This window comes from Aythya fuligula, chromosome 2 (assembly GCF_009819795.1).
Source record: "Aythya fuligula isolate bAytFul2 chromosome 2, bAytFul2.pri, whole genome shotgun sequence".
NCBI classification, from domain to species: domain Eukaryota; kingdom Metazoa; phylum Chordata; class Aves; order Anseriformes; family Anatidae; genus Aythya; species Aythya fuligula.
Window position 1 is genome coordinate 47201751 of NC_045560.1, and position 16316 is coordinate 47218066.

The 16316-nt window shown below is 38.1% G+C and overlaps 1 protein-coding gene across 2 annotated transcripts in view; it reads left to right on the forward strand.

Annotated features, from left to right (window-relative positions):
• TRAK1 (trafficking kinesin protein 1) overlaps positions 1-16316 on the forward strand; it is a 54013-nt gene that overhangs the window by 12791 nt on the left and 24906 nt on the right. For both annotated transcript variants that reach the window (XM_032180946.1, XM_032180948.1), the window contains exons 2-7: positions 4621-4697; positions 8798-8914; positions 12905-13005; positions 13787-13895; positions 15526-15604; positions 16056-16186. In XM_032180946.1, the coding sequence (XP_032036837.1) occupies positions 4621-4697; positions 8798-8914; positions 12905-13005; positions 13787-13895; positions 15526-15604; positions 16056-16186 (614 nt within the window). The remainder of the gene's footprint in view (positions 1-4620; positions 4698-8797; positions 8915-12904; positions 13006-13786; positions 13896-15525; positions 15605-16055; positions 16187-16316) is intronic.

A 16316-nucleotide genomic window follows, 5' to 3' on the forward strand; every position in this document is an offset into this window, starting at 1 on the left:
GAAAGGAAACCAATGTGAGCTTAGTCAGCCATGGTCTCTGACTCCTCATGTGTTTGCCAAGTGGTATCTATGAATAATGAGTGTTGCTGGTCAGTGTTCCTGTGCCTGTCCTGTATGTCGTGGTGCACAGCATTTATGATGCAAAGAAATTGCCATCCTGGCTTCAGTGTGTGGAGAGATCTCTGAGCACAGGGGAGGGAGATGCAAGCAATTCATGAGACAACTTCTCATGACTGATGGAGAATACAATAGGCTTTACCATAGTTAAAGGCTTTGGATAGGGAATTGTAATGAAGAAAAGCGGTAAGTTTGTCCCCTGTTGCCACCTTACTGTTAAGAAGATTTGCCATTATATTGCTGGAGATCATGCTCCCTGGACAGTGTTCCTTTATCCTGATGTAATTTCTGGGGAAATAAATGTTAGTAGTAAGGAAATCCCAGTGCACTGGGGTCTTCCCTGTCAGACAGTATAATTATACAGGTCAGTATTATCTGCCCTAAAAGTGAAATTTCACTATAGTGTCTCATCCCCCCTTCTGTTTCATGGTGGTTAGAAATGGATGGGAAGAAGCTTTCCTCTTCAGCAGTGGTTGCACTCTCTTTAGCTTGAACCTGAATGATAGGTCTCAAAAATTAAGAGAAGGTATGTCTCAAGGAGGGAGTTGTGGTTCTGGCTAGCCAGTGCAAGGAACTGATTCTGATGACACCTATGACTGCTGGCTCCTGTGATGTTTTTGTATCTGCACCCCCAGTTTGGGGAAAGTTGGTCATTGCAGCAGCTCCTAGTAGTAGTATTCTTGCTCCCCTTCCCCTCCATGGCTGTTTCATGTTCCTGGAAACATGCTTTTCTCTAATCAGCATGCTACATGGTTGTTTGTCTTTCAGGGCACAGTCCAGGAAGGCACATACTTTCCTCTCTGAGCATCTTCATCTTGACAGTCTGTGCTTTAGGCAGTGCAGAGCTCAGAGTCTGAAAGAAGCTTGCAGTCACGTTGTATTAAATAGGTGATGCAAAAAAAATGTGAAGTACATCCTTTCAGCCGTAATCACATTGAGAAACATAGGAATATGGATAACCATACATTTGCAAGTTTTAAGAGAGTATGTAGATGGTGCTAGGTACTTTAAGGCAGAGGAAAGACTTGATCTGTGTAGCATTTTTCCATTTGTGTGTTTGGCTTAAAAAAAAAAAAAAAAAAAAAAAAAGTGAAAAACAAAGCAAGAACTTTGCTACCGGGTCTACCAGGTATCTATTTGTGGTTTGTATATTTAATGTGATCATGAAAATAATGTGATAGAACATTTCTCTGTTCTTTGTTTTCAGTTTTGGATCTGTGGCATCAGCTTCAAAGATGTTACCAAACCTGATTTTTCCAGCTGAGGTTTTTCTAGAATTCTGTGCTCCCTCTACTTGCTGTAGCATTTATTTTTTAATATTCTGTCTGTCTTTATTGCCTAAAGGCAATCTCTAGACACAGAGAGATGCAAAGGATGTTGGATTTGTATGTTGCATGCATGCATTTAGATGCTGCACTTCTATCATCCTCAAGCAAAAATAGTACTGGTTTGCAAGTGAGGTCAGTTTGCAAAAAGAGGTCAGTAAATTGGCACTGTAGTTTTTTTTTTTTTTTATTTTTATGACAGAGCATTGTCCTTCATTTGCTCTTGTTTTATCTTTATAGTAGTATTACCAGGCTCTCATATTCATCAGAAAGTCAAGCAGGCTAGAAACCTACTATGCAGAATCTGTTAGACATGTGGGTGTATTGATTTTTATTTTTTTTCTTCTTCTTCATCTTTCACTGATCAGAACTCAAAATAATGAGTCTTTTTCACTTGGTAAATTTTTTGGACATCTAAGGAAATCAAACTCACTATACTAGCAATTGACCGAATGTTAACTTGTAATGACTAATTGCAAACTTAAAACAGTTTTGATTTTTTTAAATGCCGCTGCTGAATTGTTTCTCTCCTTTTTCTTTCTACCTTCTCTTCCCTGCAAGCCTCTGAGGATGGAGGAGAAATATCTCTTGGCAAGTTTGCCCTCTTTATAAAAGGAGTATGTTCCTTTCCGTTGGTAGCTCTGGACTTCTGCTGTGTTGCACAATGATTACAGGAGGCAGCTAGCTGGAGGAGGTGCTTTATTATACCCAACCTATTGAAGTTTGTTTCCACTTTGACATTGAGGAGGGTGAACAACGTATCACTTCTGCTTTAAAACCCTTTCACGTTGTCAGAGTAATATATGAAGACCTCTGTGTTAACAGAAGTTTGATGGAAACAGATACTGTAGCCATTGACAACTAGGTAGCTACTTATTGCTGGGAATAAATCTGTTGTGATAGTTTCTCTGGTTTGTTGGCACTTATTACTCAGTTTACAGGTATCGAAAAGAAATATTTGACTTTACCTCATATCAAGGCTTGTTGTCAAGGTCACCTTTCCTTTGCAGCTCAGAAATGTTGATTATCAATTAAAGTTCTTACCTGTATGCAAAGAGTTCTAGTACTATATTTATTGAAAATGCTGTTTAATTTTGGACTGTGGTGATAACCTGCTGTTAAGTTTAAACAGCAAAATATGAAGAAACAGCTGAGTGAGCAACCACATGTATGAACCTTTACCTCTCTTTTCCCTGGCCGTGACTTTATCCTGTCTGAGGGAGCCCCATCCTTTTATCAGCTGGCATATACAGTCACTTGAACTGGAATAGAGTGGGGTTGCCATAGTCATAATCTGCCACGATTATCAGTGCCAGGGACAGAGTTAATATACGCCTCCTAATGACAATTTCAAACGTTATTTTATAGCAGTGAGGGAATGTTGTAACCAAGGAAACTATTAAGTGTACTGTTGTTTTGGAAAATAAACTGTTGGTCTCAGTGCTTCTGATAGACATTATTGCATGACCCATGAACTTACGTATTAAAAAATTATTTTAGTAGTTAACATGAATCATTTTTATTGAGAATAGTCTTCTGGAAGTCATACTATCCGTCTTTCTAAGGAGTTTTAGCAGAAGGCTTCTTTGTACTGCCTTTTTTTTATAGAGGTGATGTTCTCTTCAAGTTACTGATACTCTATTACAAGTTACTACATTGTGTGGAATCGTGATTACTCAAAAGCAGACTATATAGTTTGTAGCTTACAAATGCATTGTATTTTTGCTTGTAATTTTTGTCAAATTACTACTTTGAAACAAAAACTTTTTACTGTTACCACTTTCAGACATAATTATTTGGATAAATGTAATTCTTCTGAATTGTTATGAATGACATTCTTTGGAATTCACTGGCAATGCTGATGTCACTAAAATGTTTTCAGGGTTTGAACATCAAAACTGGAGCTTGAAAAACAGGAAAATAAACAGAATACTTCTTGCTGTAGTTTGGGCAACTTTCTGATGTTCAAGTATGGGGAAAAAAACATATTTCAACAGATACCAAAGTATTGTATTTGATAAATTATTGATGTACCTTTAGTTGTGATCAATTGTATATTTATGTACTTAATATCTTGTATATTTATAATCAGGCAGCATCGTTTCCTTAGGGTGACAAGCCTTTTTGTACTATTGCTGTACTCTGTGCATTTTTTTTTTTTTTTTTTACAATCTAATTAGGCCTTATTTGTCTTTCCTTCAACCTCTCTTAATGCATGCTGGAGCAACATTAGCCAGTCAGTCAGACTGAGCTTTAACTGACATTGTCAAGGGTAAATCCCCAGAAGAACAATTTGCATTACAGCAGTCTGCTAGCCAGTAGTCAATATGATCAACTCAACTCTTTTAACAATCCATTTTTTCACAATTATAGGGCTTGAGGATTAAGCACAGCTGAAACTTAAAAAGTATGTCAGAATGGAGCAGAAAGTGCTGATGTTTCCTCTGATTATTTATGGACTTCTACAAAACTTGCAGACTTCAAATAAGCCTGTATAGCTTCTTAATGGATCACCTATGGTGATAGACTAAACTTCCGCATACTTCTTTCAGTCTAACAAAACTCCCAGTTCCACCTTAGTGATTAATCATCTCACCCGGTTTAGTAAACATTTTTTATGAGGGATACAATGGCCACGATGATGTGGTGTAGGTATTATAAGAATGGTGTATTATTTTGCATGCATTTTTTATTGATGTTGCTGTCTCATACCATAATGCTTAGTTCCATTACTATGACATAGTATTTATGATGAACATTGTTACTGACACTGTTGGAGTTGCTTATTCATGGAACAATTCTATTGCATGCAATACAATGACTAGGTGACATAACAGAATTCTAGTTGTGTGTCTAAGAACATTTTCATGTCTTCCTTGATTTTTTTTTTTCCTAGTAAACTCAAGACGTTTCTCTTTAGAAAATAAAGTTTTGTTTTAATGGTTTGTTTTGTGACTGACAAAATCAAATACTCTTTGCAAAAAAGAAACATTAGTATTCCCGGCTTGAAACTTTGATAGCTTTTTTTTTTTTCTTTTAGGTTTTGTTATACTTACTCCATAGTTGAAATAAGTAGTTTTAAGATGAAAATTTAAGAAAATCTATGTTCTTTAAAGAATATATTTTTCTCCCAGTGGTAATGCCAATGTTATTAATGTTTCGTCTTATCTTCTCACAGTTCTATGTGCTGAAAGAGTGGGCCAGATGACTAAAACATACAATGACATAGATGCTGTTACACGTCTACTTGAAGAGGCAAGTATTACATCTCTTTAGTTTAGGACCCATACACAGTATGAGAAAGTAGTACAGAAATTACATGGTTTTAGTAGTGACTGTTCATAGACCCTTCTCAAATGAGGAGGAATAAGTGCCTTGAGTGTATGTAAACTTCATCTAATTGGAAAGGTAAATAATCTTTATAAATAAAGGTCATTTGTTTACATTACTCCTATGGATTTGTGCTTATTTTTCAACTGGGACCATTTAACTTACTCTTGGCCAAATATTTGCCAAAATGAATGAGAAGAGGAAAAAAAATACCCTTAAATGAACCTTTTTTTTTTTTTTTTTTTTTTTTTTACAGTACAGGTAAAGCTAATAGTATTATTATTTATGGATTAATCTCATAAGAAAAATCACAAGTACTATTGTATTGATAATTATCTTAGCATCTTTCCAGAAGAATGCACAGATACAAAAACTAAAAATCAAAAAATCTAATGCTCCATTCATCTCCAAGCCTTTTTTTCTTTAAAAAAAGAAAAATTTAGCTTATATATACATATTTATAAAATACTTATATATTTATAAATATATATATATATATAAAGCTAAATATAAGTATATATATATATAGTGGTGTTTTGTTTTTGTTTTTAATACTGTTATTATGTACATTGTTATGACTGTAATCCTTGGCTCTCAGGAAATGGTAAAAAAAAAAAACCAAAAAACAAACAAACAAACAAACAAAAAAACAAACAAAAAAACAACAGCTGTCAAGTTACAGGATGGAATACTTATGTTCAGTAAATACCATGATAAATAGTTTGTTTGAAATTAGCTGCTTTTCTGCAGTGAACTTGTGATAATTTTCAAAATGTTGTTTATGAAGAATTATTCAGGTGAAAACTATTACAATTATATTAGTTTATCTCTGAACATAATTTATTCCTTCATACCTATTTGCTTGCTTATTGCAATGTCAAAAATGGGATCTAGGTGGCCAAGGTATGTGGTCTATTCTTCCTCCAAATCTGCAAGGGGACAGGCATGGTAATGCTCACATCTCTCACCTACATTTGATAATATAATCTCAGTACAAAGTCCTGCTTTGAGATAATCTCTTTTAAACAACTTCTTATGAAACTTCAATTCAAACTGATGCTTTATCTAAAAGCCATGTTCAGGAATAAACTACTTGTAGTAACAGGCTGTTACCTCTTTGTGTCTTGCTTCCTTTGTCTTCTGTGGCTGGGATTTACTTGTATTTGTTTCCATGGCTCCTTCTAGTAATGATGCAGCACTTTGCCAGACTGTTTCCTCCCAGTTTCCCATAGCCAAATGTCTATAGATCCAGAAATCACATTCACAGGAACAATGCTAGAAGGATTTGCCGAGCCAATGTTTTAAAGCATCTGGTTTACTTTCCCTACCTGGATGATAGCAAAGGGAAAATGGAGGAATGTGCAGTAGGTGAACCTTTAATAAAACAAATATTTCCAGTGAGATTTTTTAATTGGCCATCATTTCCAATTTAATCACTTTTCCTGGGCGGTTGTTTGCACTTACATCTCCTTTCTCTGTTCTCTAAATGTTGGTTATCGCAAGAGATTAAATCTGTTTGCAGAAGTTAAGGTGTAACTCCTTCTGCAACCATAACACAGGCAAATGAAAAACAAACTCAAAACCTAAATGTCCGCCTGTTGTTCTTGTTGACAAGCTTTAAATGAATGTATTACAAAGTTGGCAGGGTGGGAGGTGCAGCATTTTTGCCGTGCAGACAGGAGAGAGTAGATCTCAAAACATCTTGCATGCAGATACTCTGAAAATCTGTGCCTATTGCCCTGAAAAGGGAGCAAAGGGAGTGACATCAGGCTTTTCTGGGTATGTGCTAAGAATGGAAACAGATTCCCCTGTGAACTTGCTTTCTCATCCCTTCCTAAGAATGGTTTAAATGTGTCTAACTTCCTAGAATTGTGGAATCATTAAGTTATCATAATCATTAATTGTAGAATCAAGACTTCAGTGTTTTTATTACTCATGTTGCTGTAGTACATCAATTCCATGTCACTGAGAGGAGGAGTCCTGACCCCAAACTGAGATTTAGAGTTGAATTGCTAAAAATTTTGTAGGAAATCTAGAGAGGTCTAGAGCCTGGAAACACATTTGTCTTCCTCAGCTTTGAGGTCAGAAACCTTGCTACTAGATAGTTCTGCCTCAGTAGAGTCAAAGATGCACTGATATGTGTTTTTTTTCCTCCTCACTTTCTATTTATGAAGTGAACTGAATTGCTGAACAATAAGTTGGCCAAATATGTAAACTAAACATTTTTGGATAGCTTTGTGGGACTTACTGTTCTGAAATATTGTATGTAAGATTTTATCAAGATTTTATGGGTAGATAATGCCAATGGCTTTTAATGCAAATGCAATCCTGACATTCAAAAATCATTTGGAAAATGCTATATGTCAACACAGCAGTGATCAATAACCCATCACTTTATTATTACAAAACTTCATTTTTTCACTATGAAAGCCTCTTATTCAAATTCATAGAATCTCATAGAATATCCCAAGTTGGAAGGGGCCCACAAGGATCATCAAGTCCAACTCCTGGGTGCACACAAGACTACCCCAAATCAAATGCTATGTCTGAGAGTGTTGTCTAAATGCTTCTTGAACTCTGACAGGCTCGGTGTCTTGACCACCTCCCTGGGTAGTCTGTCCCAGTGCCCGACCACCCTCTGGGTGCAGAACCTTTCCCTAACCCCCAGCCTGACCCTCCCCTGTCCCAGCTCCATGTCGTTCCCTTGGGTCCTGTCGCTGTCCCCAGAGAGCAGAGCTCAGCGCCTGCCCCTCCGCTCCCCTCGTGAGGGAGCTGCAGGCCGCCATGAGGCCTCCCCTCAGCCTGCTCTGCTCTTGGCTGAGTAAACCAAGGGACCTCAGCCAGTCCTTATTGCTCCAGACCCTTCAACATCTTTGTAGCCTTCCTTTGGATGCTCTCTAATTGTTTTCTTATATTGTGGCACCCAAAACTGCACCCAGTACTCAAGGTGAAGCCACACCAGAGCAGAGTATAGTAGGAACATGTTTATCGACTTACTTCCAGTCCAGGTTAGGACTAGTTGTAGGTTTTTTAGGCTTTGTCGTGTGTGTCACAAGGTAGATTTTAGTCATAAATCAAATGGTTGTCAGCTGGGTAAATAAGCCCCAAATACTATTTTCTGTAAATATGTGAAAGGAAGAAAACTGCTCTTCAAATGGTGTTGAACTAAAGATAACTGGGGAGATGACCACAGTGCCATTTTTGCACTATTTTAGAATAATTCTAGTAATTGAATAAGGGAAATCATCAGTGAAAACGCTTAATTAATGTTGCAGAGTTTTATGCTGCATAATCTGCCACAGGCAGATTACAACCTAGTGTATAGATATGTGTCATCAGTGGGACTGGCCTCTAATTTTTATTGGTATGTGTAGTGTCTGGCTGAGCTATTTCCAATTCTGTGCACATAGAAAGAGGTAACAAAGGGGAATAGGATCTGGTTTTATATTAAAGCACTAAAAGGGATAGGAGGATCTGGTTTTATATTAAAGCACTAATAACCTGCTTACATGAAGAGGATAGGAGGCTGAATACTCACTGTAATGGGACAGGCTCCTGCACTGCTGGCTGCATTCTATTTCAAGGTAGAGCAAGTGGTAACTGCAGAATGTTTTGAGTTCTTTGGCGTTTTTACCGTGTTTCTGAAGTCCTTAAAATGAAACTAGTGAAGTTCTGTGATTGCATTCTGCAAATTATATACCAAGGTGATAGAATAGTTTCCCTCGGTAGTCTCTCAAAGCCATAATGGAGAACTAGTTCTGGTTTAACTTACATTGTTTGACGTTAGACCCTAAAGCTATGGTATGGTTCAGTACCTCTGTATGGGCTAGTCTTTTCTGAATGTCAGTGTTACATAAACAGAAAGAGAAAAAGAAAATTAGCAAAGCCTAAACAAACAACCCTTGCAGAAGAGGAAAAAAAAAAAAAAAAAAGGCTTTCTGTTGTTTTAACTACTTGTACCTTCCTTTCTATGACAAATTTAGCCTTTCATCTGCCATTTACTTTCTTTTCTTAACGCTCTACAGAAAGAACGGGACTTAGAATTAGCTGCTCGGATTGGCCAGTCACTTTTAAAGAAGAATAAGTCACTGACAGAAAGAAATGAGTTCCTTGAGGAGCAAGTAGAACACATCAGGGAAGAGGTAAGGTTTTCATGCTTTTGAGGTATCTGCAGTAATGGGGAGAATTTTCCTTCTTTACCTTTTCCATACTTAATTTTCCTGGGCATCCCATCCATAGCAGGTCAATCCATGTTGTAGCAGCTTGGACAGCCATTTTTATACCATGTAAACTTGCAAATGTATGACCAAAAAAAAAATATCATTTGACCTGTTGGCTCAAATCAAGGCCATTTGGAGGGCGGGGGTGGAGTACTGACTTATTCTATGCCTCAGATTTCATTTTCCTCAAAATCAGCTGTTCTTTTGGTTCTGACTCACTCTACCCACTGTTTTCTTCTACTGGTTTTGTCCTTGTTCCCATCCTATGTATAATTCCCCTCACTAATCACTTTTTCCCTTCTGCAGCTTTTTCTTTTTCTTGTTTCTCCCCTGAATCTTTCTCAGTCCTCTCACATCCTCTCCGATGGATGTTTAATTGCTTTTTCCCTAATGCTTTTCTATTTATACCCAAGTTGAATTTTGGCTTTTAGATCATGCCATTTGAATGCTAGGAGTGCTTCCCTTTGCTTTTCAAATTGAATATGACTGCTTTTTATATTTATAGAGATTCCAGTAGTGCACACTCACTGAAATCATGTGCATTCCACCTTTTCCAAGTAGGGTCAATTTCATAGACTGGTGTTAAGACTCCATTTTTCAGATGGATCAGGATATATTTTAGTGATTACTGATTTTTATTTAACACACTCTGTATGTATGAACTTGTCAATGTTAGGGAGTGCTGGGTTATGCTGTGAAGCAAAGGGTGGGACTTTCTACCTTTTGTCAAGATTGCTCAGATCTTTCAGTTTCTTGTCATTTCGCTGTCTGTCTTTTCAGGAAACTGTGGCAGGATCTATTGAAGCATGGACTGTTAGCCTGCTGCAGTACAGACATTTCTCTCAGTTTTTGACTGCAGTGACAATGCTTTAGACTGTTGATGAATACGTTTAAAATATAATGTGACGGTGCATGTCTTTTTGAATTAGTGTGTTCTATAAAATGTAACCGAAAACTTTTAATTATTTGGTATAATGCCTTGTTTTACACATACTGTTGCATTTCTAATTGAATGTTTATACAGTTGATATTTCTTACTGTGTTCCTCTGAACGGGGAGTGGGTTGCTGTAGGTACTGGCAGATTCTCGCTGAATGGATCTTCAATGGAACCATACAGGATGCTTTAAAAGACCTCTCCATCTATCACTCAGTGTCACTATTTAAACTCTGCTGTCTTACTGACTGACTGAGGTAGAGGCAAATGTTGTTTCTTATGTTCAGGGGCAGTGATGTTGGTTTGTGAACCTTGCTCATATGTACATTTTAACAAGAGAGAGAGGAATCCCAGAGGTGTAGGGCAAGCAGGAGAACAATGAAACACAGTGGAATAAAAACTTTAAAAATGTCTGCTACTAAAAATGCTCAGGGATGTAGGGGGTTGAATGATATCCAAGTTGGGGGCTGATAAGTAAAGCATGGATGGAGAGATCCCAGATGCACTATAAATGGCAGTGAAGCACCCACAGAGAATTAATCTCTTTCAGCCTACACTTTTTGGCAAGGAAAACTAATTATATTCTATCCAAAAGAGTGCTATTGCTTGCTGCCCATCATGTGGCAGACATTTATTTGTGCATTGGTTGATTTGGCATTTATTAGGCATGCATATAATGACTGGGCAGGAATTCATACCGTGCATCCAGAATGGAGGATTTGGTTGAGGAAGGTGTGGGGATGGAGGTAGTGGCTGCCTTTGCCAGGCCTGGTTGTGTATGGGACTCTGGAGCAGCACTAGGAAAAGGAACACCAAAAATAAGCTTCTTACCAGATGGCTTGGTATACTGGGCCATGTGTTTTATCAACGCCCATCTTTCATGCTGTCATTTTGACTCCTTCAGAAATTGATGCTTTTGAGGCAGAGCGCATCAGGCTTGGAGCTCATGATGCTTGCATATTGAAATTCTTTCTTTAGTTGATTTCAGATCTCCTCATAATGCTGAATTACGAATATATGAAAAAAAATGGTAACTTAAACAATTGTCCCTGTAGGCAAGGGAAAAGAGAAGAGAATTGAATGGGGACTTTTAAAATCCTGTAAAAACTGTCTAAAATTGTTTGTCTGAAGGAAATTGGGTTTCTGTAATATGTAGAAAAAATGACTTTGTGTAGTGTAAAGTTAAGGTTTTATTGGTATGTGTGTCATGCTATAAATAACCTAGAGCAGGCTGCCTACAACCATGTCCAGGTGGTGGTTGAATATTCCCAAGGAGGGAGCCCTTACAGCCTCTCTGGGCAACCTGTGCCAGTGCTCAGTCACCCCCGCAGTGCAGAAGTGCTTCCTGAACCTCCTGTGCTTCAGCTTGTGCCCATGGCCTTTTGTCTTCTTCCCATAAAAGGTTACTCTCTCTGGCTGTTCACCCTCCTTTGGGGAATTGGAATGCTTGGAAATGGCAGTAAAGTATGCTCAGTTGTTTTGGTATATGGAGGAAAAGGATAGAAAAAGCTAGAGATGATCTAGTGCCCATCCACTGACAGTATGTGTTTCCTTGATACTTGAAGAGGCTGAGCCATAATGTGCTGGAAGGAAGTAGATTGATATTTTGGCATGGTTTTTAGCTTTCCCTGAAATGGAGAAAAATGAACCTCGCAGAATGAACGCATTGATTTTGTTTCATGGCTGAAATGTGGTTTGTTGTTTTTTTTTTTTTTCCTTGCATTTTTAAAAATGTGCATTTCCTTTTTGAAACCATGTCTCAGGAGGACTTTGGTGCCTTAGCACATATGGTTTTGCAGAGTAGTTGTAGTAAAGTAAATGACCTTGTTTGTTTAAAAATTTGTGTAGTTTAAGTGCTTTATTGCATTGAGCCTTCTTTTTGTTTGATGTTAATGCAGCTTAAATATATTTTATTGGCACTCTTCAGGTTTTGCCAGTAATAACTGCAGGTATAATTATGCCTACAATACAAAAAGTAGAAGTCTAATAAGAAGGAATGTGCTCTGCAATCTGTGCATTGGAAAGTGAGTACTAAAGACCAAGTCTTACAGTGCAAGTGGGAGGAAACATTAGTCTGATCACTTATGCTATTTAGACTTATGCAAGGAAAAAAGAAAGAACCTCTTACCACTGAGGTCTTGAATTGCCCTGTGAAGTGGCCTAAGTGCTACTGTGTAATTGGCCCTTTAACCCTTCTGTTGAAGAATCAAAATACAAATTCAACAAGGTTAAGTCTGTGTAGCTCACAGTTGCAGAGAATCCTAACCACCCAATTAGGTTTTGTTCATTTGTGGTATGTGTATGGGATTCCCGTATGCCTCTTTGCCAGACTCGTGTTCTGGAGTCATCAGAGGCCCAAACTACACCCAGAAACTGACTGCAGCCACCACAAGTACAGCAACCTCAGAATGGCAGCTTGCCACTGTGTGTTGCTCTGCAGCTCAGCAGACAATTGAGTCTCAAATGTAACCTTCCTGCGCAAGCACTGTAATAATTTTATCTACAGTCTACTGAAGAGGAAGAAATGTTAGTCTGTGAGGTCTGTGTTCTAGCCAGATGGTGACAGTCATTACATAAAATGCAAAATAAAGTGATGTTTGCCTTGATGGTGTCATGTTAATTTCTTGCAATATCACTGCAGTGTATCTTTTTTTTCCAAATGTGAATCTAGACTAATGCAGTAGGCAGTCAGGATTGTTCATCTTAAGCATTTTTCTTTTTTACCATATTTAGTATCAGTGAAGAATTGCATTTTTGTATTGTTAAAAAAAGAAAATGTAGAAAATGTAATGTCTACTTTAAATGCATGCTTTGTCTTTCTTTTTAATACATAGAGGAATGGTTTCTGGTCTCTTCCAGATCACTTAATTTAGTTTGAAGGTGATCTTGGAGGTTGAATAACCAATTAATAGTGGGTTTACTTGACAATGTGTCTAGAAAAGCAAGTTACTGATCTGCAAGCTGTTTCTTTGTGCAGGTTTCTCAGTTACGGCATGAGCTTTCCATGAAAGATGAGCTGCTCCAGTTCTATACCAGTGCTGCTGAAGAAAGTGAGCCAGAGTCCATCTGTTCCACTCCGTAAGTTATTGATCTGCAATGCTGAACCTTCATCTGGTACTAAGCAAGGGTGGTTTGGACAATTTTCATAGCTTTGAAAGGTAGTAAAATGATCCCTGTAAAGGCTGGAGCTATAAAACTATGAACTTGGTGTGTGGCACAAGCTGGAAGGATTTGCACTGAACCAGCTGGCTATACTGGTGCCAACAAGAGTCGGGGAGTGAGGAAAGAAGATAGGAAGGCTGCTGACACAGCACTGTAACTTGCACAGGAGCTGGCTCTCTGTGGCAATGAGGCTGGCACTGATCCCGCTTATGGTACCCCACATCTCTGCACACTGCTAGAACGTGCTACGTGTGTGACCTTTGTGCTTGAAGAACCTGAGGACGCTGAAAAATGTTATGCTGTTTTCAGTAGCAGAGGAAAGGAAATAAAGCATGGTTTATAGTGTGTGTTCCACGCAATTAGCTGGCTGAACAGCATTGCAGGCTCTGAGGGGCTGTCTGCCCTTGCTTGCAAAGTTATTACTGCGTTCTGGTGAGACATGTGCAGCATTAATCAGGGAGCTGTTGGATTGCTATAGTAAGGTTGTTTCTTCTCTCATAGTCTTTTCCAAAGGAGATGTCGGGAACTAAAAATTACTGAAACTATATTGCTGCCCAAACATACTGCCATGAACAAAAGCGTACTTCATGTGGCTCCGGTTGTCTTTGAGACCTCTGTTCAGTCTATTTTCTTGTGAGATTGGCCATCATGCAAGTAAAAATGAGTTAAAACCTGTTTGTTTTTATTTTTTTACAAGTCTCAAGAGGAATGAATCTTCCTCCTCCGTCCAGAACTACTTTCACTTGGATTCTCTTCAAAAGAAACTCAAGGACCTCGAAGAAGAGAATGTTGTACTTAGATCTGAGGTAAAATTGCTCCCTTTGTGTTTTGCCTAACACAGTTCATTTAAGTGCTAGAACACAGGTACTGAGAAGTGTGTATTAAAAGCTGTGAGAGAGTCTAATTAAGAGTAAGTAATTCCACATGTGACAAAGATCTCTTTGTAGTTATTTAATCACAGTCCTTTATCCTTCTAAATGAAGGAAAAACTGAAACATAGGAGCTACATGAATCTATGGTCATAGCAGTTTCCTTGCCAGCAGAATGTGGTAAGGTGTACAGCCTTGAGTAGAGCAGGAGCTACAGGCAGGTTTTGGAGTACAGCACTGTGGCCTGAAACCTGCCATGAAGGGCTTACCCAGTAGCCATGGGTGATTTTAGTTGCAGTTCTGAAGTTTGCAGGCTAATAGGGTCTCTGGTAAAAATTCAGTGTTTGCCAAAATATAAATTGATAGGCTAAATTTGCATTAATTATCTTCAATTTTGTTTCAAGTCTGTTCATATTTTAAGGTTGTGTCTTTCTTTCCCTTTATGTGTGTCGATATTCTGTTTGTTTTACAGATGACACTTTTAAAAAATTTATATATTGTTCCATGTCTAGCAGAAATAACACTCCCTAATATAATATCTTATAAACAATTTTATATTAAATTTCAATACAGTTTCTAAGCTTTGACAGCATATTACCATTTTGCAACCACATAGCAGGGTATAGGAGAAAAACTATTTTTGGGAAAAGAACCAATGTATGAAAACATAGTATCGTGACCATTTTCTACTGCAAATGCAGGCCTGTTGAAAATAGGTAGTGTTGTCTTTGGACAAGACACTGCATAATGGAGAGTGCTGTACACCTCACTGAGAAGTCACTCCAGCAAGATGAGCAATAGGTGGTTTGAGGATAATGAAGGTAGGGTTAGAACTGTGAGAGGGCCACTGCTTCAGGAACTTATAGGAGAACTCTCTGTAGCATTACCTTCCCTTACAGAGAAATGCAGTCTGCGCCAGTGAGACACAGCATGGAGCCAAAATTAAACCTCTGAGCTATGCAGCTCTCTGTGGATGGCTTTTGTGAGTGTCTGTGCATATCCCCAGCACTTGGCACATGTTACTTGCCCACCGAGGTGGTGCTAGACATAACCACCTGGGTGTAGCCAGGCTCCTCTTGGTGCTCCTAGAGTTGGAGGAGGAAAGACAAAGGAGGGAGGTAGCACTGAGGTTTTATGTGGAATACGCAGTTACAGTGCCAGGAATTTTCAAATACTATCTGAATGCTTTTGTTCAGGTATTCAAGTATTTAAATCAAGCATTTAGTTAGATACCTGGCTTTGTTCAGGTGACCAGATCAAGCTCTACATATGTGGCTTTTGTATGTTTAGGACTTCTTTTTTTAATGTAAAATATGTTGGTGACATCTAGTGGGGATGAGGGGATACTGGTACAAGTTTCTCTATGCAGCGGTGTCTCTACAGAATACTCACCTGGCCCCTTTTTCTGGAACATGAGGGAGGGCAGGCAAAAATCAGTGTTTCTCATTGTCTTTCTGGAGGAGTGATTAGAAAAGCTTGTTTCTCTGAAGCAAATGGAAATGCAGCAACATGCTGGCAAAGAACAAACATGCTAATGTAGCATATTTGATGTGGATTTCTTGAATAGGCCTGTCAGCTGAAGACTGAAACAATTACTTATGAAGAGAAAGAACAACAGCTTGTCAATGACTGCGTAAAAGAGCTAAGTATGTCCTTTTTCTTTTTTTCCTTCTCGTTTGAGATTGTTCAATAAAAAATAAAAAAAAGTCAGATCAGGCATTTTTTTTTCCTTCAGTACTTATCCCAACCATTTGTATAAGGAAAATAAGAGAATTTCCAGCTGACCTGTTATATGCAGCAGAAATTTCTGGCTGTAAGCTAAATCTTTCTCAAATGCAGAGTAATTTTGAACAGAAAATATTAATGTTAAGGGAAAGTACAGTCTCCTTTGTGACGTGAGCACTTTGTGTCATTCTGGCTTAGTGTCATACTGTTTGGTGGTTGTTGTTTTTTTTTTGTTTTTTGTTTTTTTTTTCAATAAAACGGTACTGTATGTTGAGGAAGGATTCTGCTGAATCAAGTAATGTTCTGAAAGAGCATGTTTCTGCTTGCTTTTTTTGCATGTTGTAATGTTGATTGTAATCACTTTTCTTAAAGGGGATGCAAACATCCAGATTGCCAATATCTCTGAGGAGTTAGCAAAGAAAACTGAAGATGCTGCCCGGCAGCAGGAAGAAATCACCCATCTCCTCTCTCAGATTGTTGATCTACAGAAAAAGGCAAAAGCTGTAAGGAATCCACTTGCAAGATTATTGCTATAATTAACTACCATTGTAGCTGGAAGACAAGTTACAATTTTCTGTATGCTAGAGCCTAAAGGAAATTTTCCACCCTCCTTATCTAGGTGTCAGTTTGATA